General features: G+C 40.1%; 1 protein-coding gene across 3 annotated transcripts in view; it reads right to left on the minus strand.

Annotated features, from left to right (window-relative positions):
• ric1 (RIC1 homolog, RAB6A GEF complex partner 1) overlaps positions 1-12,643 on the minus strand; it is a 60,373-nt gene extending 47,730 nt beyond the window's left edge. For 2 of the 3 annotated variants that reach the window (XM_048258318.1, XM_048258317.1), the window contains exons 1-2: positions 11,984-12,642; positions 6,188-6,295 (exon numbers count right to left, since the gene is read on the minus strand). In XM_048258318.1, the coding sequence (XP_048114275.1) occupies positions 6,188-6,295; positions 11,984-12,124 (249 nt within the window). In that variant the 5' untranslated portion in view covers positions 12,125-12,642. Of the gene's footprint in view, positions 1-6,187; positions 6,296-11,983 lie in introns of all 3 variants that reach the window. The other variant, XM_048258319.1, reaches the window with a different exon arrangement.
• Between the last annotated feature and the right edge of the window lie 12,564 nt (positions 12,644-25,207).

The raw sequence follows: 25,207 nt of genomic DNA on the forward strand, positions 1-25,207 counted from the left end.
AATGACAGCATTCATATGACAAAGGAAAACGCATTCGGTCACTCAAGACTGTGCCACAGCAACCAGTGTAGGCTACAGTCCTACCCAATAGGCCTACTCGAAGCAGATAGCGTTGTCTGACTGTCGAGTGGGTTAATGCGCGTATTTCCAGAACAGGTCTGCAACTTTCAGGCAGTTCGGAGTTCGAATCTAGGCAGGAGCAGAGCCATATAAAGGCCTAGGCCTATTGTTATAATTTTTTGCAAGGTGTTGCTCCTGGCAATACTTGTTTATAAGACGTTTGGTGATTAGTTGATAGCTGTTTTTGGGACACGTTAAACGTTCTTTATAATGAGTGCATACGGGGAGTAAAACGACTGTTACGCGCTGTTACAACTGTAGGCTACAATGATTGCAATACAAAAATATGTGTGTGTTAGTTTAGTTAGTTTTGTGATGTTTTGCACTTTTGCCTCATGTGTTTTCAGTTTTGAGGGCTTTTTTTGGCAAGATTGACCTTGGTTAGACTCTGCATATGTTATTTCTCCATGGGAAAATAAAGTCAATTTTCGACACACGCCTGTTATTAGTTCAATAACAAGTGTTGCTTGTTAAAACATGTGACTAGTGAAACTCAAATGATTTTAGAAATATTTAGCCAAAGCCAAAAAGCGTTAGAGAGAAGGAGAGACGCCGGTGCAGCTCAGATGTCTTCTTAAATTTTCTTTATTCTTTAGTAAAAGGTGCAGAACATTATTAAACTTTGACTAACGTTTCGATGCTCGTTAGTCAAAAACATCTGAGCTGCACCGGCGTCTCTCCTTCTCTCTAAAATATCTGTCCTGGCCTGGTTGCACCAGATTGTCGCCAAACGACAGAAGCGCGGAGAACCCTCCTTTGTCTACCAAAAAGTGCTACTTTGTGCCCCGCGCTCCCCCACTGCTTGTGAAAGAAGGGGGTGGGGAAGGGGGGCTTAACGTGAAAAAGCTTAATGTCCCAAAACGGCAACAAGTCATAATGGTAGGCTACAGGAAGTGGGGGGAGGGTATGGGATGACCAGAGCCATCTTCGCTGTGCTATTCAGAAAGCATCTTCTATTGTCTTTCCAGGCGCACACAGCTCGTTACCATATAGCCTATCGAGTGCCTCAACAGGCTCTGCTCTTGGGTTTGGCCTCAAAGCGAACTCAACCCTCTTGTTGCTTGCAGTTTGTTAAATAAAGCGATGCAGATTACATTATTTATTTCTGATTAATTGCGTCTTTTGATGTCTTTTGCAACATCTGCTTGTTAGGCTGGGCTACTGTCCTGTACAGGTAAATGTTCAACAATTGCAGGTGTAGTCCTACAGGCTATAATCAATTAGGGACTGTTCGTTATTTATTTAAGGGGCTACCGGAGGAGTTTTGGGAGCGTTAGTCAAAAAAGACGTGACCCTCCCTCGCCAGCAAGAAATTTTTCTATGACCCTCCAAAGTGATTGAGAAAAAACGCATGACCCTCCCCAGTCCCAACAATTTATTGATGCCTTCTGTAGGCTACTGGGTCAATTTGGGAGCTTGCATACGACACCCTCCTTGAAATGCCTTGAAAAGGCTGTCGTTTGCACAATTTCACAAATAATCACCGGGACCGAAACAAACCTGTCAACTTTTCCCGGGTTGATCACGTATTTTAACTTTTTCCGCGCTGTCTTAGGAGGAGCTGCAGGGCCGTGCGAAGGGGGTGCGAGGCCCTGTGCGAACTTGACAGATGCATGAACTTACGTGCATGAAATCATGCGATAGCTTACTTTACACATAGCCAAGGCTACCGTCGTCATTTTAGTATAGTCTAATAAGCTACACCAGCTTGTCTTTAAGAGGGGAAATTGTATAGCCTATAACATTAGCTGAGTCACATATTTGGCCATTTGGTGTCATATGTATCATAGGCTACATCACGAAACCAAATAGTGTAACAAAGGCGAACACTTTAACAGGGGAAATTAATTGGGCATGAATCATTGTGCTGAACGGTATTTGTCAATGAGCAGAAACACACACGACATTCAAACTGTTGATAAGATGCACACTATGGAAACTGGTCGGTAGGCTAACATTGGACAAATAAATGACACTGACTCGCCATATCCTGACTCTGAAAAAACACTGTCCTGCTTTGCCGCAAACTCAGCAATGAAATTATAGGCCAGTTTGCAGGTAGCATAACGTCTTTTTCAATTCATAGAAGGGAGAGCCCAGTCTCTCCTGTGACATTGAGGTGCTTAAATAGTTTTAATAGCCTGTTCAACTTCAAAAGCTTCACCCGATGCTAGTCACTGATCGCAATTTCAAATTTCGGGAAGCTTTGTTCAATCTTTTTAAGTTTTAAGTGCAGTAGGCCCCTATCTGCCCCCTTTGGAATTATATCTCAAGCCTATGGGCCTATGGGTCCTGGGATTCGGACGTGCTCAAAAAGAAAAGAAAAAACACTTTTTTTATAGATGGTTATGAGGAGCAATATGAGTCTGAACTCCGTGTCATTCAGACTCAACCCTCTTGTTGCTTTGATATCTTTTTTTGTTGTCGCTTTGAACGTCGGCAAGCAGGCATGTTAAGCGGTTGCAATTTAAGTGAAATTACTACAGTAGGCCTACAACATGCAACATTCTTGTTAGGCTGGGCTACTGTCTTGTACAGGTAAATGTTCAACAATTGCTGGTGCGCAGGCTATAATCAATTAGCTAAATCATTTGTCCAGCTGTTTAAAAAAAAATCGTGCTACATTCAAACACAAAAGGTCCTTTGATATCTTTTTCGTTTGAACGTCGGCAAGCAGGCATGCTGCGGTTGCAATGAATGAGGATAATTAGTTTTATCTGCGGATTTATTTTTTGCATTATTTTGAATATGACTCGCTCCAGTCTCAACAGCACGTCTGCTTTTTCCTCACGCATCTAAGTTCTACACACATCCCCTCTCACTTTCTCTCTTTCCATCCCTGCACACGGGGCTTTCTTAAATGAGCTGCACCATTTTACAACAATTGCATCTACATTTTCATAATTAGAATGTTTTGTCTGTTTAGTGTAAGCTTAAACTACCGTGATCAATTTAAGTTCCCGTGCCCCCGCTAAAAGTCTCATGCGCTTATCGTTACACTATCACATCTATAAGTAACCGTGACAAATAGGGTATAAGATATATAAACTCACGCTATTGTATTATCATATATGTTTGGTAATGGCTCACTGAGTCATGGAAGCAGTTAAGTCAAGTCGCATCAAAAATAGTAGTGGCAGAACTCCCAAGTGACACCTTGTGGTTGTTTGTGTCAACTGCAGTTTGTGCCATTTCTGCTTAGAAAATGGGGTGCGTGATTCATGAAGGAACCCGTCCAAACTTAACTGGGACCCACTGTACGTATGGAGTGCTGCCGACCACTGTTCATTACATGGCCCAGAATGCCTTGCATGTCTTTACAACAAAACAACACAGTAAAACCTAAATGCCCGTAAACATATGAATTTGCATACTCGTAACATTTTTAATAATACTCTCCCATCATGATATTTAACAATAATGAAAAATTTAATTTGAATACCGTCAATGTGAAAATAACTGTACTACATCAGCAATAAATGTTCTAAAAAAGCTAATGTTCTCCTTGCCATTTCAGTTCGTAAGTCCATACTATCCCATGGTTGAGCAAGGATTTTATGATTGGGCAAGGCTGCCCAGAGGCATTGTGCATACTTGGAAGGCATTGTGTTAGATGTACAACTGCAAATGTGAAAAGGTGATAGTTACCAAATACGGGTGGTTTGTCAAATCAGAAGTTTGGTTTGCCAAACTTTTGGAATGTTTTCTTTTTTTTTTTAGCTTATGCACCCTCACATTGGAGTCCCAAGTTCAAATACAAAATTTGATATCGATATGTGACAGTGTTCCTGAGATATGGACGACTTCCTGTTTCAGAAGTTCGCCACCGAATTCGTTTGGCTGTGACGGACAAACGCTTTCGAAAATCAAAAATTCTTCTGGTAACTTTTGTGAGGCTTGGTCCAAGGATAATATATGTCAAGTTTCGTGGCGTTCAGACCAAATTTGTGACCTGTGAAAATTTAGTTTCGCTTTCTGTTCAATCCAATATGGCGGACGAACGACACGCCCATCTGACGTCATCTTCGCGAGCAACTTACACCGGTACTGACCGGATGTTTTAAAGTTAAAGTAAATGTTTTGCAAGCACACTTAATAAACAACAATGTCAATTCAATCAATAGCCTAATGAAATAGCATATCGAAAATCCGGATGTTTTTATGACTTTTTGAAAGGCCTACAATTCTAATTATTAAATTTAAGACTTTTTATGACCCCATGGAAACCATGTATAAGCCTATCGTAGTATTGGTCTGCATCAAGCTAACATTACCTTAACAACGTTCATTGGAGTGATGAGTCTCCGCTCGAAGATCCTTGGTGTGAACTGTCTCTGCCTTCCTGAAGTCTGACTGCTGCTGAATTAGAGCTACCCTACCAGCGTCTGGTCAGTGAGATCGCTCAGAATTTGGAGACACGGGTGATGTTTTGACTCTGTGGGAACTTGTTACTGATGTCTACCGAGCCGTTGCTGAACTGTCATGCTAGCTGCCTTAACAAGCGTTTGACTTGTGTGTAGGAAGGTCACACTAGCAACGAAGGATGACCAAACTGATGATCTGCTGGCTGGCTTTCCAGTGCTGATTAAGTAGAATATTTTGTTATTTCTGCGAGACTCATGTTCGAAACCCGGCAAAACCTTTGTTGTTTTACTTTGAGACTTTCCTGTTCACACAGTATTTTGTGTGGATAATGCTTAAGTGGACATGCATTAGACATGAACCAGTGATGTCCATGTGTTTTCCGGAAGATCTTTCTTCATATTCTTTCACTCACTGTCATGAAAATGTGAACCTCCGGCACTCCAGGGGCAGTGGCAGAGCAGAGCGCTCTTAAGAAGTAGGCAGGGCCTTGTAGAATATTCACTAATTTTATGCAAATATCACCAGTTGATCAAACATGATCACCAGTTGATCAAACATGATCACCAGCCAAACTGGCACACCGGTGTCTACTCTGCCCAACAAAAATTGCCAGGAGTCACCAATGCCCATGATTGTTTTTGTGTTTTGTGAATTATTTTGTGAATTCTTTCATTTCAAATATCATTTGTGAAACAACCTTGGCGCTTTATAATAAATGTGTTATTATTTGTTATTAAAGTGAAATAATGTGCGTGTTTCAGGGCTGCACAAATGGGGGGAAAACATCTTATCGCAAATCAAATCACAACCGCGATACCAGTCAGAAAAATTGCAATATAATTTTGGAAAGCTTCAGTTCAATATTCCAAACTTCGCTATATGTTGTCACACAAAGAGGGTGACATGAATATAGAACAGGGGCAACTTTTTGACTCAAGGGCCACATGTGTCTCTATTCATTGATCTGTCCAAAGCATTTGACACTTTTGACCATAATATACTAGTTCATAAACCAGGGGTGGGCAAACTTTTTGGCTCAAGGGCCACATTGGGTTGGGAAAATTGGCCGGCCGGCAGCTGTAGACGGTGATGTTTCATGAAGGGCTCATGTCAGTTATTATGAATTAACTTGAACTTGAATTAAATTGATTTTTGAGACATAAGTGTTCATTGAATCGATTGTAATATCGATTTTTTATGTCTAAAGACGTTTCCATTTTCAACGGCAAATATAGGCCAATCCACAAACAACTAACAGGCATTAGGACAAACGTAAAGAGGGCGCTTATAGACGCAAGCCAGCAATATTTCTGATGATTTATTGGCGTGAAGTTTCGTGCACAATGACAAACAGGAGTGCAAAATTCTCGAAAAACAATAAGCCGAGTGGACTGCCATTACATCAGTGACAAACATGACTGCAGGCTTCAACGTAGCCGTGTCTGTTTACGATTAGAAATGTCAAACAAATTTAAGCCCTCACATGAGAACTTCGATTGCAGTTTGCATAGCCTACCGCTTTGCTCTTCTCCATAGTTTGATATACCAAAAATCCAAAGTACTATCATTCATATATATATATATATATATATATATATATATATATATATATATATATATATATATATATATACACACAGATCCAGAGAGCAACAGTAAGACGGACAAAAAGGCCAGAGAAAAAGGTCTCAACTTTACTCACCACTACAGCTATCATGGAATCGTCTGGCTTCCATTCAGACTGCTGATAAAATCCAAACCGGGTGGCTGCCTTCACTGACTCAATGTAGCTCACTATTAGGACACTAGGCTGTGGAAGACAGTGAGGGTGGAAGACAGCGAGTGACTTTTTGAATCATCCTAAATCAATACAAATCTTTAAAAGGGAGGCATTCAGCTGTTTTAATGATGAAAGATATAGGCCATAGCAGGGTCATTCCATGCGTAAGGAATTATAGAATATCCTGGTTGAGAACATGAGAAACATGACAAAGTAGTCGCTATGACGACCAAACACATGGTCATCATATAACCTCCACTACTGTGGAAGTTGGGAAATGGGTTATCTGAAGTGTGTGTAACAATATGAAGAGAATGTTTGGATCAACTGTGTGCATGGGTTAACTGAGGTACCTACATCGCCTACTAATAAAACCTTTCCGCCATAGTATGTATAGAAAAACCATCATACAGTAAAAAGGTGCAATACTGACATGTTAGGGGTGTAAAGATTCACCAATCAGTAATCATTTTGAACTTTCAAGATGCGAATGCATCAGTACATGGACTCCTGGATTGATTTAAAAGAGAAATCCAGTGATTTCACACACAGTAAATCTCCATTTCTCGAGGTCACAGAGTACTGTTGGTAACTTATAACTCGAGTTGCTACAGCCAACACTAAGACCTTCCAGGCAGCTAAGGTGCTACACTCTGAGGGCATGTTTATGAGCACTCATATTCATTCCCCCAGAGAGTAGTACTGTAGCTCAGTGTTTCCCAACACTGTCGCAGGAGATTTTATTTGGGTCATCAGCACAATTTATGTTGTCTAATAGGCCTAACTTATACAATTTAGCCAGGAAAGCTATCAGTTTTCTATTAGGATATAGTTTGTTTACCACAGTCACGGCCATCTGTGCAATTTTGCATTTAGAATAGCTCTGAAACTTGGGGGCGAACACGTCGCACAGGGGACAGCCTGGACATCTCACTCGCAAAATGAAAACTTTTCTGCGGGGCGTCTGCCATGGACCTCATGAATCAGCATTTTTACACGAACATTAATGGACATCAGCTCTTCAACTTGACTGATTAAAATCTAGCCGACGAAAGCAGACATCCGTATACCGGACATGGCTATTCAATTTGCGTCATAGGCAGTAGATAGATAGGCTGTTTCAATTGTAGATGCACTTTTTAAAGTTAATAGCAACCTCCTCACATTCAGGGTTTCCCGCAGCACTTTGCAGTCAAGGCGGCCACCTTGGCAAAACACGCCTGCCGCCTTAACATACATCGTCAAAAAAAAAGTAGCCTAGTCCACTCTGTCCTGTTTTCTCCCTTTCATTCCAAACCGTGACCAACGCCACTCTCCCTTCTCCGCAGAACGCATTAAAAAAAAGAATAAGAAACGTGCCATGAATCGAAAAATAATCAGTTTTTATAATCTTTACATAGCCTATGTGATATGCCTCCGAATCAGAGCTAGTGAACGGAGCTGAGCGGTGCAAATATCCCGCTCCTCGCTCTCAATAATCAGTCAAATCGCGAGCACCGATGCTGGGTTCATCAGTTTTGCGCAAGTTTAAAATGTTTAGCCGACTGCGTAATTTGTCATTTTCGTTTTATAAGTTCCACTTCTCATGTCATGAATGTAACATGCCTATGATAAGGCTTATGGTCCAATATGGTCAATCTAGTGTCTCAATTGTGTTTCATGTGACGTGCAGAAGCTACATTCATGCATTCTGTTGCTCCAGTTGAAAATGTTTCTGCGTAATTTGTCAGCTGTGATAAAATAGGAATTTATTGAGCGCATTTGATGTCATAATAACATGCCTATGCTAATGCTTGTATGGTGTAGGCCATCTAATCTAGGCCTCTCTTATGTTATATCAAATTCGCTTTGCCCACCCGTTTTTTCTGTGTCCACCCATTTGAACATTTCTGGCTACGCTACTCTTAGAAAGGAAACTGATAAAGTCATACAAGTGTACTATTCCTACAAATCAACTAGATACTAACAAGGTAGAGCAAGAATAACCATGTGGTGACAGTTTCAGTGAGTAAAGATTCATTTTGGAATCTAAGAGGACACATTTCACGGAAACAAAACAGAGTGTGCTACGGAGAGCAAAGAAAAATGTGAGCAATTTGAATTCGCTTCATATCAAGTAAAAGGCTAAAGTAAAACTTGGATGCTAAGCCTGTATTCTTTAGGCAATTAATCCCACGGATTCCTTTAGTTTTAGGCTTATGTGTAGCCTATTAACGTTGCCAAGCGTGTTTGTTGTTGCACTATCAGTGTTGCACTATCTATTAAAATAAATGTTCTGAGTGAAATATATTGCCGTTGCTCTTAGTTCTTTGGGATTTAAGTTTTCTGTTTAAGGTGACAATTCGGCTTGTAGATTATCTCTCCCTCTTTTAAATTGGAGCGAGCATGGAGTGATTTCACTGCAATGGGATGATTTTGTGGCAGGGAGCGAAATTGAGTGGAGCGGCCTGACGCGAATTTGAGTGGAGAAGCGGCCGAGTAGCCTAAACAGCCACTTGAGCAAAGCGCAGTGTTGACTTGCGCGTCTTTTTAAGATGGTGAGCGTAAACGAAGGAAAGCCCTCTAATCGGACGGGCAAGACTGACAAATAAAAAATGACGGCCAGGCCCGCCCGTGGCTACGCGTATGCTTTCTTTTTTTTATATATTTTTTTTTATGCCTTTAATTTACAGGACAGAAGAGTCAGGGTGGGATCCGGAAAGGACCACAGGGCGGGAATCGAACCCGGGTCGCCGGTGTACAGTGCAGGTGCCCCAGCCAACCGCGCCACGGCTGGGACGCGTATGCTTTCGAAATTATTTAGCTAACTCCATCCCCATCAACGAACTTAGGCTACCATGGCCAATATCTTTAAAATTTAAAGCGATGGTTCGGAGTAATTTCACCCTAGGGTCCTTTGCACCATGACCCCGAGCCAAACACCCTCCCAGAACCTGTTTTCCCTTGGTCAAACCCTGATCGAGTAGCGCTGTCAGAAACTAATGACTTTCTGCAGGCGCTTATGGAACCTATAGAGTATCTCGCAAATTACCCCACTAATAATGCCCTGAATGGTACGAAACTTCTACAGTAGTACAACTATGTTCTTTACTCATAAAACGAGGCATTGAAAAGTTTGTAAGTACACCAGGAGTTTAACACTTGCCTGATGGATTCTACTCTCTGCTACGATCTACCACTGCGTCGACGTTACTTCCTCACATGGCCATCGGACCAAAGACAGATCCCCTGTTGGGTGCCATTCCAATATATCATTTGTTGTGTCAGTGTTCCAGACATCTATGGACGCAGTGCCCGCCAATACAAACTTGACCAAAAGGACCATGACAAAATGATGTCACTGCTTCCACAATTTCTTGGATAATAGTTAGACACGATTCAATTTAATTTTCAATTAAATTTTATTTAGAGTGACAGGGGCAAGGAAAAACTCCCTTCTATTTGTAGTGTTCTTACACTATGTAACATTCTTGTTATTTAGTTCTTTAAAAGTTTGATGACGGGCAGTAAGGAATGTTGATTCTGCCTCCAGAATGAACTACCACACCAGTTTACAGCCTTCTACCACTATTAGAACAGAAGTTATGGGCTTCCAAAAATCCCAAAAAATGAAATGTGAAATTCCAATGTGTCAATTAGGGCCGTGGCACCCGAAATTCAAATGGACGCCACGGGCAAACCGTTTGAAATATTGACCTCAAACTTCAGATTCCCTCGTTTGGTAAGATAAGGCTTATTTTCACAGCTTTTCAGCAAAACCTGAGAGGTACCATGTACATGATACCCCGACATTGGCTGTTTTCACATGGAATGACCCTTATCTGATTTGACACGGAATGACCCAAATGCCCCCTGATACCGCATCCTGACTTGTTGCAACTTCTTAAAGGTATATTATCCAGTCTTGGGTATTTTTGGCAACTCTAGAGCTCTCCATAGAGTAGATAGATAGATAGATAGATAGATAGAGAGATACTTTATTGATGCCCAAAGGGAAATCATTCATTCATTAAACATTATATTTTACTGCAGAAAATTGCCTACTGCTCATGGCTTGTTCCCGCTGTACACAATGGATATGATTTTGTTGTGAGGGCAAAGGATTAACAGGCAAAAACCACCTCCAACGAGCTATCTACTGACAAGGTAATGTTTCGCGATTCTCACAAAATGTCTTCGGGTCGGCAATTTTTGAAGTTGTATTCCTGGTTCTCTTGGTATGGACCCGCTACGGCAGGGCTATTCAACTAGCAGCCTGTGGGCCAGATGCAGCCCGTTGGATTGTAGCTGCGGCCCACCCGCAAACGGCCTTCAAATCTGGCTTTCATGATTACGACAGCAGTGATTGGCTGCAAAAGTCAACAATGTCGCACAGCTCTCGTCTGTCACACTGGGCTGTCAGATGGGTGCATTCGTAAATTCAATCTGACACTCTGAAAATAGCACAGTTAAAAAGTTTCAGACTGTGCTCGGAACAGCAATTTACGAAAGCACCTATAACACAGGAATTCACACATTGGCAGCAGTAGCCTAATATTAACCATGTTTCTGTCCAAAAAGAAAAGCAAAATTGATGACGAAAACAGGCAGTTCCACTCAGAATGGACTGACAAGTATTTGATGTTGACGGCAATGTAAAAAAATACTATGACTTGATTGAGCCATTAAATGCTGCTTATTGTTTGTCAGGATAGCCTACTGTTTCCATGGTTTCTTTTAAAAATACAAGCTATGACAGAAGTTGGGTAGGAATGTTATATATTCCATCACGTGATACTGTTTTACTGGTTTGTTTGACAAATAATCTATATGGACCTGCTCTATTAGCACCTTGTCTGTTTGGAATTGTTTTGAGAGCCTACTGATCTCAGAATAAAGGAAGGTCCACCACATCCAGTGTTTGAATATATTTAACTTAACTTATTAACTTTAATGTAGCTGGATACTCTGGATAGCTGGATATGAACGCATGTCTCTTATAGCCACAATAATCATTTTAGCAACACCATATTTAGGGAGGCCCTCAAAGACCCAGTGGTTTTCCTGTCTGGTCCACTTGGTACTGAAGTTGAACAGCCCTGCATTATGGCTATGCTATGTGAATGATTCCCCTATTACAAGTTCGCTTACCATCAAATTACTAGTCGTTTACTGAGATAACTGGAACGCAGCATTTCTCCGAGTTCCGATTTTGGGGCTTTGATGTCACTTTGTAGTTCAAATGGAATTTTGTGCCTAAGCAATTTTAATGTTAACTCCGCAATTATGTTGTCACTTGCAAGCTGCTAATCCACATCCCGTCCATAGACAACGTTTTTTTTTTTTTTTTTTTTCAAATAGGCTGTTATTTATGAGAAATAATGTAACATAGGCCTAGGCTGTGTTTTAAATAGCCATGGTTCATTTGATGTATTTAATTTGCTCTTCATCGTCTCGTAGACACTAGAAATAGCAATGGCCGTATTGTTAAAACGCTCTAAGAAACACATCGAAATACGGACCTTCCGAAGAGTAGCCTACAAAAAAGGCACCAAGTGTGACGTTAACTTCGCCAGCGCACTCGTACATGTAGGTACTTGACGAGTATTCTCAGTGACGCGGCACTGGGACATAACATACACACACACCATCGACATGAATTCATTGTGTTATGGTTCACTGGAGGTTACTAGAATGTGAGCATATGCAATGCATCATTATTTTCACAAAGACACTCACCCGGCTGAACCAAATACTCAGCTGAGTTTCAGACAAAACCGCGAATAAAAGCCTCTGGTTGCTGGGCTGAATGTGAAACGGTTCCTCCGCACTTTTGAGAGGGCACAGAAGCCTTCGAGGCCAACCAGTTAAAAAATACATGACGGTATCTATTTCAGCTAACGTTAACACACTCTTCAGCGTCCCGTGGAGGCTAACGTTATGCAGTCAAGTTAACTTTAGATACAATATTCAGGGACATGAACTGAAACTGAACTCAAAAACGTTACGCATTGATATCTTGTAACTTTTTTAGTTTGACGTTAATCCACAGAACCTCGGCAGCGATGTTAATTTACAACTAGCATCTATAGATTGTGGGATAGCAGTGCTTACAGCTAACTTAAACGCTAAGTCCCACAAGCTGCACTTAAAAACAAACGTTAGCGAGCCAGCACTAGCTAGCGCTAGCTAGTTTTAGCCTCGGTGAAAAACGAAGCAGCATTTCAGACAATAACTCTAAAAAATATATGTTAATCCCATTTCGCCGCATTCGCTTCTACGTGGTTTCTGACTTGATTTTCTCTGTTAAACCTCCCTTCGTCGCCATCTTTAGTGTCTATTTATCTTCATCCTGATTCGCTCTCTGAAAATGTACTTCTCCCTATGACTTCTCCCCGCCCAGTCTTCTACCACGAACGTCATCTGATCAAGTAGGCTTGTACCACGTTGGCTCAAGAACAGGGGTGCTAGTAGAGGTCCTGGGTAAAATTTGTATGCACTTCATTTAGCGGAGAATATCGGATACCTGTAATTGGGGGCCTAGCAGCGAAGCTGCAAAGGCACCTATTGAGTTACTAGCTTTTCCTATTATTGGGGGCCAAAGCGAAGGCACCCATTGAGTTACTAGCTTTTCCTATTATTATTATACTTCCGTCATTGGAGTCTATGGCAGCCCATAGAACGCCTGGCTGGAAAGTGCAGTTTTTTTGGCAGAAAGTTTCGGGACACTCCACTGACCACTCACACTCATTTACAGATCTCTAAACCCAGCCATCTACAAGGATACAAGGAAGTTTATTGTCACATGCATATAGTTACTGGAAGTAAGAAATGCAGTGAAATTATGTCTGGTGTCAGCCTATACGACCGTCCTGTTTTTACACCTGTGCCTGTGGGGAATCCAACGGCTTGTGTCTGCGGCTCAAGCGTCTACCTCTCAACCGCCTGTACTGGAACGTCAGATATCACCAACAGCTTGTGTCAGCAGCTCGAGCTTCTACCTCTCAACCGCTTGTCCTGGACATCGCCAACGGTTTGAGTCTGTGGCTGCGACTCGAGCATCTGCCTCTCAACCGCTTGTCCTGGAAGGCTCCAAAATCCACTGTAACTGTTCGCCCAGAACTTTGTTGAAAGACGGATCTACTCAGTGGCAGATCGCTGTTGAAATTCCAGCTGGTCAGCTGGACGAAATAATTCCATTCTCACATACACTGATTTAATTTAATTATATTCACATGTAGTTTATATAAGCTGTATATGTTTTGTTTTATATAATTTGTTTATTTATTTTAATGGCCATATTTATATGTTCTTTTATTTATTCTTATTAATCTATTCATTATTTTCCTTATCTACCTGGATAAATTATATTTTAATATTACCTATACACATCTCTCTCTCTCTCTCTCTCTCTCTCTCTCTTTTCTTAATAAATTCTATATTTTCTTACACCTTGAAACCCGATATATTATCCAATTTATTTGTTTATAACTCAATTAAATTGAAAGACCCTGTAAATTCCTCCCTCTCTGAAAAAACTACACAGGAAGGGTTACAGAATCTAGCGCCACCAACAGGTCCAAATCTGGCCGAAAATTGACCGCTGGGTCTAAAGTTATGAAATTTGGCACACTGATTCAGCACTGTCCCATGATCACTCTCACCAATTTCCAGAACTCTATGCCCAACACTCTAGCGCCACCAATGGGTCGAACCTGGATTGCATTCACGCATGTTGAACAGATTTGTCAGATTTTTCAATTTCATTTTTGTTTGCCCGTGACAGCCAATCAAATATGGCGATGAAGCCGCCAAACAGGAAGTGGACAAACATCTAGGTGACGCTTTGAGTTAACATAACAAAACTCGATACCATTAGTCAGGACACTGTCCCAATCACTCACAGCTATTTTTATGCATATACATCGAACACTCTAGCGCCACCACCAGTTCAACGCTGGACATGTGATCAGGTGCGTGATCCTTGACTCTTTTGTCTGATTTTCACAATTGAGGTAGCGTCTGAATCCTTGAACAATCTCGAGTTCATCGACCCCTATCCCGTCACTTTCCGCCATATTGGACCTCCGCCATATTGGATTTAGTCCAAACTCTACAAAAAGTTTCAGCGGTTATAAATTTCATCCGATTTTCACAGAACTTGGCGGAGATGATCTTCAGACCGAGCCGCACAAACGATACTTGTCAGATTTTTTTTTTCAAGTTTGTTTGCCCATGACAGCCAATCACACATGGCGACGATGCCGCCTAACAGGAAGTGGGCTAACATCTCGGCTACGCTTTAATGTATGAAGTCCAAAAATTGGTACAGGGACTTGGTTTCTGATTGTGAGGACGCACTAGGAAATTGGCATCATTTGGCCTCTATAGGAGGCGCTGCAATACAGGAAGTGAGCTTGTATCTCAGCAACGCTTTGATGTACAAAGTCCAAACTTGGTATAAGGACCTGTTACCTGATTATGATGACGCACTAGGAAATTGGCATTATTTGGCCTCTACAGGGGGCGCTGCAATACAGGAAGTGAGCTTGTCTCTCAGCAACGCTTTGATGTATGAAGTCCAAACTTGGTACAGGGACTTGGTATCTGATTGTGATGACGCAATACGAAATTGGCATCATTTGGCCTCTATAGGGGGCGCTGCAATACGGGAAGTGAACTTGTATCTCAGCAACGCTTTGATGTATGACGTCCGAACTTACTACAGAGACAAAGTAGCTGATTGTGAGGACATGCAAGGAAAGTGGTCTCATTTGGCCTCTAGGGGTGCTGTAATAAAGAAAGTGAGCTCACATCTCAGCAACTCTTTGGTGTATGAAGTCCAAACTTGGTAGAGGGACATGGTAGCTGATTGTGAGTGCGCACAAGGACATTGGTGCAATTTGGCCTCTATAGGGGGCGCTGCAATACAGGAAGTGAACTCGTATCTCAGCAACGCTTTGATGTACAAAGTCCAAACTTGGTATAGAGACTTGGTACCTGATTGTGGGTACCTGATGCACTAGGTCAAGTCAAGTCAAGTCAAGTTTATTTATATAGCACATTTCATACACAGAGGTCATTCAATGTGCTTTACATAAACAAAACCAAACAATAATAACAAATAAAAGCATAGAAGGGCAATATAGTCAAAGAATAGTTAAAAGGTAAAGATCATAATAAAAAGAAAACATAAAACACAAGGTAAAATCATTTAAAAATAAAGAATAATTAGTAAGCAAAAACAAAGGCAAAAGTAGTAAAAAAAAGTAATAAAAGACAAAGTAGAATAATTATCAAGACAGATTTCAGAATTTGTAACTCGGCACAGTTAGCAGAAAGCATCTGAGAACAGTTTGGTCTTAAGTCTAGATTTAAAACTGGCTACAGTTGGGGCCTTTTTAATGTCATCCGAAAGTTGGTTCCACAGCTGAGCCGCATAGCAGCTAAAAGCTGCTTCACCATGTTTAGTTCTAACTGTAGGTTTTACTAGCAGGTTTTTCACCTGGGACCTGAGAGGACGAGAAGGTGTGTACTGCTGATGCATGTCTGACAAGTATTTAGGTCCTGCTCCATTTACTGATTTATAAACAAGCAATAGTGCTTTAAAGTCAATTCTGTGACTTATTGGAAGCCAGTGCAAGGACTTAAGAATTGGAGTAATGTGGTCAGTTCTTTTAGTTTTTGTTAGAGTCCTAGCTGCTGCATTTTTGTATCACCTGAAGCTGTTTAATAGTCTTTTTAGGAAGGCCTGTGAACAGTCCATTGCAGTAATCAACCCTGCTGGAGATAAATGCATGAATGGGTTTTTCTAAGTCATGTTTTGACATCAGCCCTCTGAGTTTGGCAATATTTTTGAGGTGGTAAAAAGCTGATTTAGTTATCGCTTTCATGTGGCTGTTGAAATTTAGATCACTGTCAATTAATACACCAAGATTTTTAACAGTATTTTTGCCTTCAACCCTTTTGTGTCAAGGAGAGTGGCAACCCTAAGTCTTTCCTCATTTTTACCAAATATAATTACTTCAGTTTTTTCTTTGTTCAGCTGAAGAAAATTTTGAGACATCCAGGTGTTGATTTGTTCTATACACTGACACATAGATTCAAGAGGACCATAGTCGTTTGGTGATAGAGCTAAGTAAATTTGTGTGTCATCTGCAAAGCTATGATATGAAATCAAATTATTTTGAAAGATTTGTCCAAGTGGGAGCATATAGAGGTTGAATAATAGTGGCCCCAAGATCGACCCTGGGGGGAACACCACAGGTCAAGGACGTTGGTGTTGAGGTACAGTTTCGATGGCAACAAAGAAGCTCCTTTCTTGTAGATATGATTTTAGCCAGCTGATAACTATGCCTGTAAATCCAACCCAGTGTTCTAGTCTGTGTAGTAAAATATTGTGATCAACAGTGTCAAATGCTGCACTAAGGTCCAGTAGCACTAGGACTGATGTTTTACCTGAATCTGTGTTGAGGCGTATGTCATTGGAAACTTTAATGAGAGCTGTTTCAGTGCTGTGATTTGCCCGAAAACCAGACTGAAAGTAATCAAGATACCCATTTGATGTTAGGAAGGTGGTTAATTGATTAAAGACTACTTTTTCAATAATTTTGCCAATAAAAGGTAGATTGGATATGGGCCTGTAATTGTTTAGCATGGAGGCATCCAGGTTATTCTTCTTGAGAAGTGGCTTTACAACAGCTGTTTTCAGTGACTTAGGAAAAGTGCCATGCAGACAGCAGTGATACATTTACAATTTGAAGGACATCCGCCGCTATGAGGTGAAAAACAGTTTTGAAGAAATTGGTAGGCAGAGTGTCTAAGACACATGTGGAAGAGCTGAGATTCTGTACCGTTTTTTCAAGTGTTTCGTAGTCTATCAAGCTGAACTCTGACATCAAGTTTAGTTTCCCTCTGTTTATTGCTGGAAGTTCAGGTTGTTGAATTTGTAGTTGAGCAGATATGTTGAGTCTGATTTTGTCAATTTTACCTTTAAAAAAAGATGAAAACTCATTGCATTTATTAGTTGAGAGAAGTTCAGGCGCTAATTGTGAGGGGGGGATTTGTTAACTTATCAACAGTTGAAAATAGAATACGAGTGTTATTTGAACTTCTATTGATAATGTTAGAAAAGAAAGACTGTCTTGCTTTGCATATTTCAGAGTTATATGTGCGGAGCATCTCTTTATGGATTTCATAGTGGATCTGAAGTTTGTATTTACGCCATTTTCTTTCAGTCTTCCTACACTCTCCTTTTAGAAGTTTAACTGCTGGATTTTGCCTCCATGGTGCTTTCTGTTTGTCCTTAACTTTCTTGAATTGTAATGGAGCAATGTCATCCATAATGTTTGCCATTTTTGCATTAAAGTAATCAAATAAGTCTTCAGAGTCTGACAGTTGACTTGACTTTCGTGAAAGTGCTTGCTCAAAGAGAGCACTTGTCTGATCATTTATGATTCTCCTTTTTACCATCATAGCTGTGTTTTGAGTGTGTGGGGACATAGACACATCAAAGAACACGCAGAAATGATCAGATAAGGCCAGGTCTTTAACAGCTGTAGAGACATCGAGACCCTTTGTGATAACAAGGTCGAGGGTATGGCCGAGAGAGTGTGTTGGCCCCTGTACATGCTGTGTTAGGGAGAAAGTATCGATTAGTGCAATGAATTCCTTGGCATAATTGTTTTCAGGATTATCCACATGCAAGTTTAGATCCCCTGATATAATAAGACAGTCAAACTCTATGCAAACAACTGATAGCAGTTCACCTAGCTCTTCAAGAAAATCTTTAGCTGAATGTTTTGGAGGCCTGTGAATTGTCAGTAATAAAATCTGAGGAGAAGACTTAATGCATGCACACAGATATTCAAATGAAGTAAAGTCAACGAATGACGACTGATTGCACTGAAAAGACGTCTTGAAAATTGTGGCTATCCCCCCACCTCTTTTATTTGCTCTGGTAGCACTCAAGAAACTGAAGTTTGGGGGAGCTGATTCGATGAGAGTAGCAGCACTGTTTGTTGATCTAACCATGTCTCAGTTAAAAGTAAAAAATCAAGGTTGTGTGTGCAAATTAGATCATAAATTAAGAATGATTAAGAATGATGACTAGGAAATTGGCATCATTTGGCCTCTACAGGGGGTGCTGCAATACAGGAAGTGAGCTTGTATCTCAGCAACGCTGTGATGTATGAAGTCCAAACTTGGTACAGGGACAAAGTAGCTGATTACGAGGACATGCAAGGAAAGTGATCTCATTTGGCCTCTAGGGGTGCTGTAATAAAGAAAGTGAGCTCACATCTCAGCAACTCTTTGGTGTATGAAGTCCAGGGACATGGTAGCTGATTGTGAGAATGCATAAGGACATTGGTGTAATTTGGCCTTCATAGGGGCACTGTAACAAAGTAAATGAGCTTATTTCTCACCATTCTTTATCCAATTGCAATCAAACTTGCTGTGAGTGCTTGCTCATGCCATGGCCACACCATTCCTGCCATAGCACATTGCTAGGCCCCACATTGCTGCTTGCAGCTATATTTATCTATCTTTTACTGTCTATGGCAATTATCCATGGAAACAGCATACACAGGTTTCCCGTTTACCAACAAAACTAGATGTGCACGCAGCCATGGGGCAGAAGACGCTTGGTGGCCGTCCACAACGTTATAAACTTAACCTAAATAGTCGGCTGCTGTAAGCTACAATCTGATTTTTTTGTATACCCCTGCTGTCTCAATGATCATAACATCTCATTTCAGACTATATTTCAAAGTTTGGCGTTCATTTGCATTATTAATATAACATCGTATTTTGTCATTTTTGGCAAAGACATGCATTCCGTTAGGGATATTGAACATATTTAACATTCTCTAACCATCTTGATTTCAAATTGGTGCAGTTTTCAGCACAAAAACTCATTTTATTCTTTTGATCTTTTGCATTGTTCTATGCTGTTCTATGGTGCTTTATGCCTCTTGGTTGCGCACGCATGTTTTCGTGACGTTGCATAGAAATCCATGTATAGAAACTGCATAGCCTAATCTTAGTCTTTGAATTGACATTAATTAAGCTGGTATGCAACACAATTTATGTATATTCCCTTTACTGTATGTTTGCAAACATGCTTTGGGTAGACTTCAAACATTTTTGAATTTGATCTTACAGTTCTGTCATTATTCCGTGTCTTACATTTACTTAATAGATATTATAGTTAGGCCTATGCATTAGCCTAATAGCCCAGTGATACCTTGAAATTAAGTTGTTGTCTGTTAGGCAACTTATTGTTACACAAATAAATTAATTAGTGAGATGATCTGCATCTCCATTCACCTAAAGCTATGGTTGTGCTAACCCATTTGCACAAAACATAATTTCTGAAATGTTTTCTTTATTGATAACATGAGGTATGTCTCCATGTAGGGCAGTGTCAAGTAGTGATGGGCAAATGAAGCTTTGGTGAAGCACACCACTTTGAACAGTTGATTCGAAAATGGGTTCATTACTCGAAGCTTCAGTAACAGCGACCTCTCCTGGTGAAAAGCCAAGACTGCATCTAAATTATCCCGGCTATAGTGGACAGGAAGCAGTGAAATAAATCTAGTGCACGCACCTATAACCACCCCACCCCCACACATACGTAGTGCACATGAATAAGAATGGGATATCATTCTTTTTACAAATATTGATCAGGAGCCATCCGAATGTAGTAAAATAAAGTGTTTATGCTTTGAGCACACTACAATTCAGACTAGAAACAAGGCCGTGCCAGTTGCAGTGGCAGCACGATATAGGTTCGCAAGGTGGTGGCGCTGCAAACCACTCAGGTGATTCATTCAGAGAATGAAGCAGTTTCTACTTCGGACGTCATATGTCACATGATTTTTCCGTACCAAAGCAACCTTCGGAGCAGTGGTTCAAATGGAATTGTAGTTAATGGTTTGAAGCACGTATGGAAGCTTCAGTGTCAGACTGCCATCACTAGTGTCAGTAGTGAAGTCATAGCAGGTAGATAATGTAGGCCTATGTCACATGAGCAACACATAAGAGGGGCGCTGCTTGCTCTGTTCTGTCCCTCCCAAACACCATTAAAATTTTGTGTTTAGCAACCAGAATTTAAAAATGTTCCCAGGGGAGAAATCCCAGACACCCACCAATATCGTCCGCACTCCCTCTCAGTAAATACTTCCCTATCCTCCCACTTTGATATGCCTCTGACACCCACTACACCCTAGTTTCAGTCTTCCATTTCTTGCATGTCAACAAAGGTGTTTTAAGTAAGGAAGAGCATGATTTAGGCTTCAAAGGCTAAAAGTAAAGTAACTGATCATATTTGTTAAATGTTTTGCTTGCATAAAGGGGGAGTCGTTAAGCATAAACTGCTCGCAATGTAGTTTGTGGCAATGTAGTTATCACAGAATAAAGACCTCTTTTATTCTTACTATTCTTTCTATTCTATACAACAAAACTAATTACTGTATATGAAGAGCCTTTCATTAAACTCGATAGTTAGGCCTATTGAAATACATAATGCCCCATCTTGATTAGAACCTTGTTATGGGAAAACATTTTACATTGTGTTTGTTAAAAATGACTATCGGCCAATATATCAGTGACCAGTTTTTAAAAAAGTCAAACGTCGAAATTAGTATCGGCCCTCAAAATCTCACATTGGTCAAGCTCTATAAGGAGATGGAGACAAATTGCATACACACACACACATACACAAATAAGCACACAGGCACGCACGCATGCACACAGGCACATGTGCGCACACACACACAGGCATGCGCATACAAGCATACGCAAAAGTTTCAAGAGTGGGGGGCTCATGTGGTACATGCAAATTTAGCTAAAAATGTGGAGAATGCAATGCAATCAAGCATTTTAGGCAATGTGGAGGGATAAGCCGGCAGAGTCTAGGAGAGTTTGACTTTTTGTCATATGTCTGTTAAAAACATTTATTTTTTATCTATAAATACTAGGTAAACTAAATATTCAGTGTAGCCAATTGTGACCACCTTGTGAGAAGGCTCATTTTGTCCATTGGTATTTTGTAGGTGTGTGTGTGTATGTGTGTCAGTGGTAGGTGTTAAGTTCATGTTTGGCCTCCAGGCCAAAGCTCCACCTCCAGCACCAGCTCTCTGCTTCACCATGGAAAATGTCAGTGAACTTTTCAGAGAGTGAAGTTGTATAGTTGCAATGTCACTTTCGGTTATTTACACTGGTCCTGTCTGACTCACTGACCTTCTGTCTGAACCATTGACTATCTCTTTTGCAGCTAAGCTCAAATGTGTGTAGCCAATAAATAAACAGCTCAAGTGGACTGTGGGAGCTGTGCATGTACACACATGGAAAATAAAATGTATTCCTATTTGTATTGATTACTATCTTTTTATATTCTTTAAAACTCTTCTTTTAGTTAGATCAAAATTAACTAGCTAGATCAAAATTAAGTGCCAGAGGTGAGACGTGTATGAAGACCAACAGTTTTGAGGTTGAGGTATACAGTCATTGTGTATTTGTATGCATACTTGCTTGTTATTTATAAACAAAGTGAGCCATTTTGTCTGGTAGTGACACTGTAAATGTGTTTAAATGAAAGGAGGTATTTATTTATTTATTTATGTATGTATGTATGTATGTATGTATGTATGTATGTATGTATGTATGTATGTATGTATGTATGTATGTATGTATGTATGTATGTATCCTAGCCGTTATCTTACACAATCATCTGTTATTTATATTGGTGCTCATTAGCCTACACTTGAATGAATGAATGTTTGGTATTAGGTTATCATTTATACTTGAATCATGCTGCACTCAGTATAACAATAATAGAAAAGCTTCTGACAACCCCATTTTGTTTTCCTTTAAAACATCTCTTTTGTTCACTCAGATTACGATCAAATGTCTTTTACTCAGACATGCAATTTCTTGCAGAGGTCATGAAGTCCTGATGAAGCCATTCCATAAAATGAGTTAAATCCTTTAAATATAATGATATGTATCTAAACTGCACATATTTTCCTGATACTCTATTTCCAAAAAGTATTCTGTGGGCATCTTACGCATTAGTTATCACCATATATTGATGCTGGGACCGTACACTTTGTGAGGACTAGTCTAAATTACTGCAGATGAGAATGTGCAACTGTCTGATGTTTATCACAGAGATATTTTCCAAGGTTTTATTCTCCACTCTGACCTTCAATGGTTGACCAGAGCCATTACAGAGACTTGCGATAATTATTTCCACAAAGGAGGAACTTTGTCCTAATTCTCCTATAACAACAGTTATAAGAAACAAGGTTTTGTTCTTTGCAATTCAATCAATAATTTCATTTAAACAATTATGTTGATAAGTCTGATGACTATGTCTAATGCAGTAGTATTGTCAATGTATTGCATATTGCCCTGTTTGAGCAACTTTATAACATTAACATTCACAGTTTCTCTTTCAACAAGTAGTTCCAGTCCAACTACAACAAGGGCCTTATCTGAAACTGGTATAATTAAATCTAAAATGGAAACTCTATCAAGCAATATCAAGGACTAAGGTGTACATTCAGCACAGAAATGAAACCCTGTAACTTGTATGTTGAGTTGAAGATTCTGATTCATTCTGAGAACATTTACTGGTATGTTTATAATTTGATATAAAATTCTTTATAATTGGGTAAGATAAACTCATATGACATAATGTAACCAGTTTGCCTACTTTAAATATAGAGGAATGGGCTGAGCACACAGCCATGTGGTGCAGCAATGTTCAGGGTCAGAGTGGAGGAAATTAGGTTTATTATACTACCTCAGCCTTTACCCAGAGTTCCCACGGGTCATGGAATTTCTGGAATATCATCCAGACATGGAAAGTCATAGTTAGCACCAGAAATTGAGAATTGAAATTGAGACTAGGTCTGGTTCATTCACCTCTCATTTCCTAGGGGTGTTATGGACTCCAATCAAAACACAATTGGATAGACCTAAACCAATCAGTGCAATGAAGGAGATGACATGCAGAGCAATGGAAAAAAAAAATCAACAAACAAGCAAAAACTGCTTTGATGTCATCAGCCCTTCTCAATGGTTGTGATTGTTGCCTGGATTTTAAGAACAATAGAAATGGGAGTAAAAGGTTCTCCCATATCAGGAAATTCTGTTGTAGCAGTTTAACGTCTACTTGCCAAAATACACTGCTCAAAAAATTAAGGGAACACTTACAGTTTTCCATAATTGTTAAAACGCATTTTTTGAAACCTTCTACCCTTTTATCCATTCTCAAATTACATTCACAGAATGTCTGACAATTCTTGCAAAATAAAACACTTGCCTCAAAGGTTTTACTTGTGCTCAGAACCAAACAGTGTCAGAGTACCAATCCAGTGTATTAAGGTGAGCAGTATATTAACACAAATATATCTCAAGGCAGCATTTGTGTTTATTGGGTTATATAGCCTTGGGTTACTGCCTGCTTGAGTGGTTGTTGTTGCCCTACTCTGTTTTTTCGATGCCCAGTTATTAATTTCCCGCTCTAAAAAAAGTCAAAGATTATAGAACGCTACACAGCTGCTCTGAAATCTTTGGTCGGTGAAGTAATTTCAATATACCATTAGCAGTAGGTCATGAAAATGACAAAAATAGTCAGGGAAAAGTCATGGAATTTTACATTTGACTTAGAGGGAACACTGTTTACCCTTTCTGGTGGAACTAGAGGTCTAGAGGGCAAACAAACAATTTGATGAGATACAGAAGATACATATGAATATTAACCAACTAGAGAATGCTATTAATGTTTAGCTTTGTTTGGCTAAATAAAAGGTGACAATAAATCTAATAGTGTTTTTCTGCATTATGAAGATTACTGAATGAATGTTCAATTAAATAATAATAATAATAATAATAATAATAATAAGCTTTATTTTTATAGCACCTTTCATACACACAATGCAGCTCAAAGTGCTTTACATTTGTAACTAGGGCTGGGACAACGCGTCGACGTAATCGATGACGTCGACGCAAAAAATACGTCAACGCAAAATATGCGCGTCGATTCATTAAGCATAATGTGTGCCGCTAAATATTTTGAATTTTACACCTTCAGTGTTTCCCATACGTTGACTAATCTGTGGCTGGGGGCCACGAAATCATTGAGCTGTGCTTTTCACCCACGCAGCCTTTCCTTGCCCCGGCCACTCTCTCTTGTAACGAGCCCGCTGCCCCTCCTCTGCATGTGCAAAATATTCACGATTGTTGAAGGATTGTTGTTGCCACATAGAAGCATTGCATAGAACACGGTGGGCTAAATTGCTATTAAATCCGCTTAGAATCGTGGCCATGCTGCGCAAATTTGTTCAAAACTGCTGCATTAAAGTTAACTCTGCTAAGGTCTCATCACAACATAGTAGCCTACATTGAGGAGACCAAACTAAGTTAAGTTATGCAATCAAGCAGTATCTCAAAGCTAACATTAGGATACTGTTCGGATGTCAAGTTTAGCATGCTTACTTACATCTGCTTGTCAATTTCGTTACTCATGTAGGGCTCATTTTATTGACTCTGAATGTTTGCAAAATCCCAATGTAAATGGAAAAGTGTTTTCCAAGACTCAAAAGTGCTTGTCCCAAGGAGAAGTAGGCTACGAACCGTTATTTGAACTAACTACGTTATGAATTGCATCCACACATTAATTGCAGGGATTCCCTCACGAACGTCGTCTTAAAGTGACAGCAGAGAATGTCACTTGCCGCAGAATGCCGTAGACGGGCTCTGGTGACAGGCACTCAATTAGACCTATACATGGATTTCTATGGAACGTCACGAAAACATGCGTGCGCAACCAAGAGGCAGAAAGCACCATAGAACAGCATAGAGCTGGTATTATATAATAGAGTGGAATGGTGATTTCTAAGTGATGTTTTTGCAAAAGACCAAAAGAATAAAATTAGTTTTTGTGCTGAAAAC

Source organism: Alosa alosa, chromosome 12, assembly GCF_017589495.1.
Source record: "Alosa alosa isolate M-15738 ecotype Scorff River chromosome 12, AALO_Geno_1.1, whole genome shotgun sequence".
NCBI lineage: Eukaryota > Metazoa > Chordata > Actinopteri > Clupeiformes > Clupeidae > Alosa > Alosa alosa.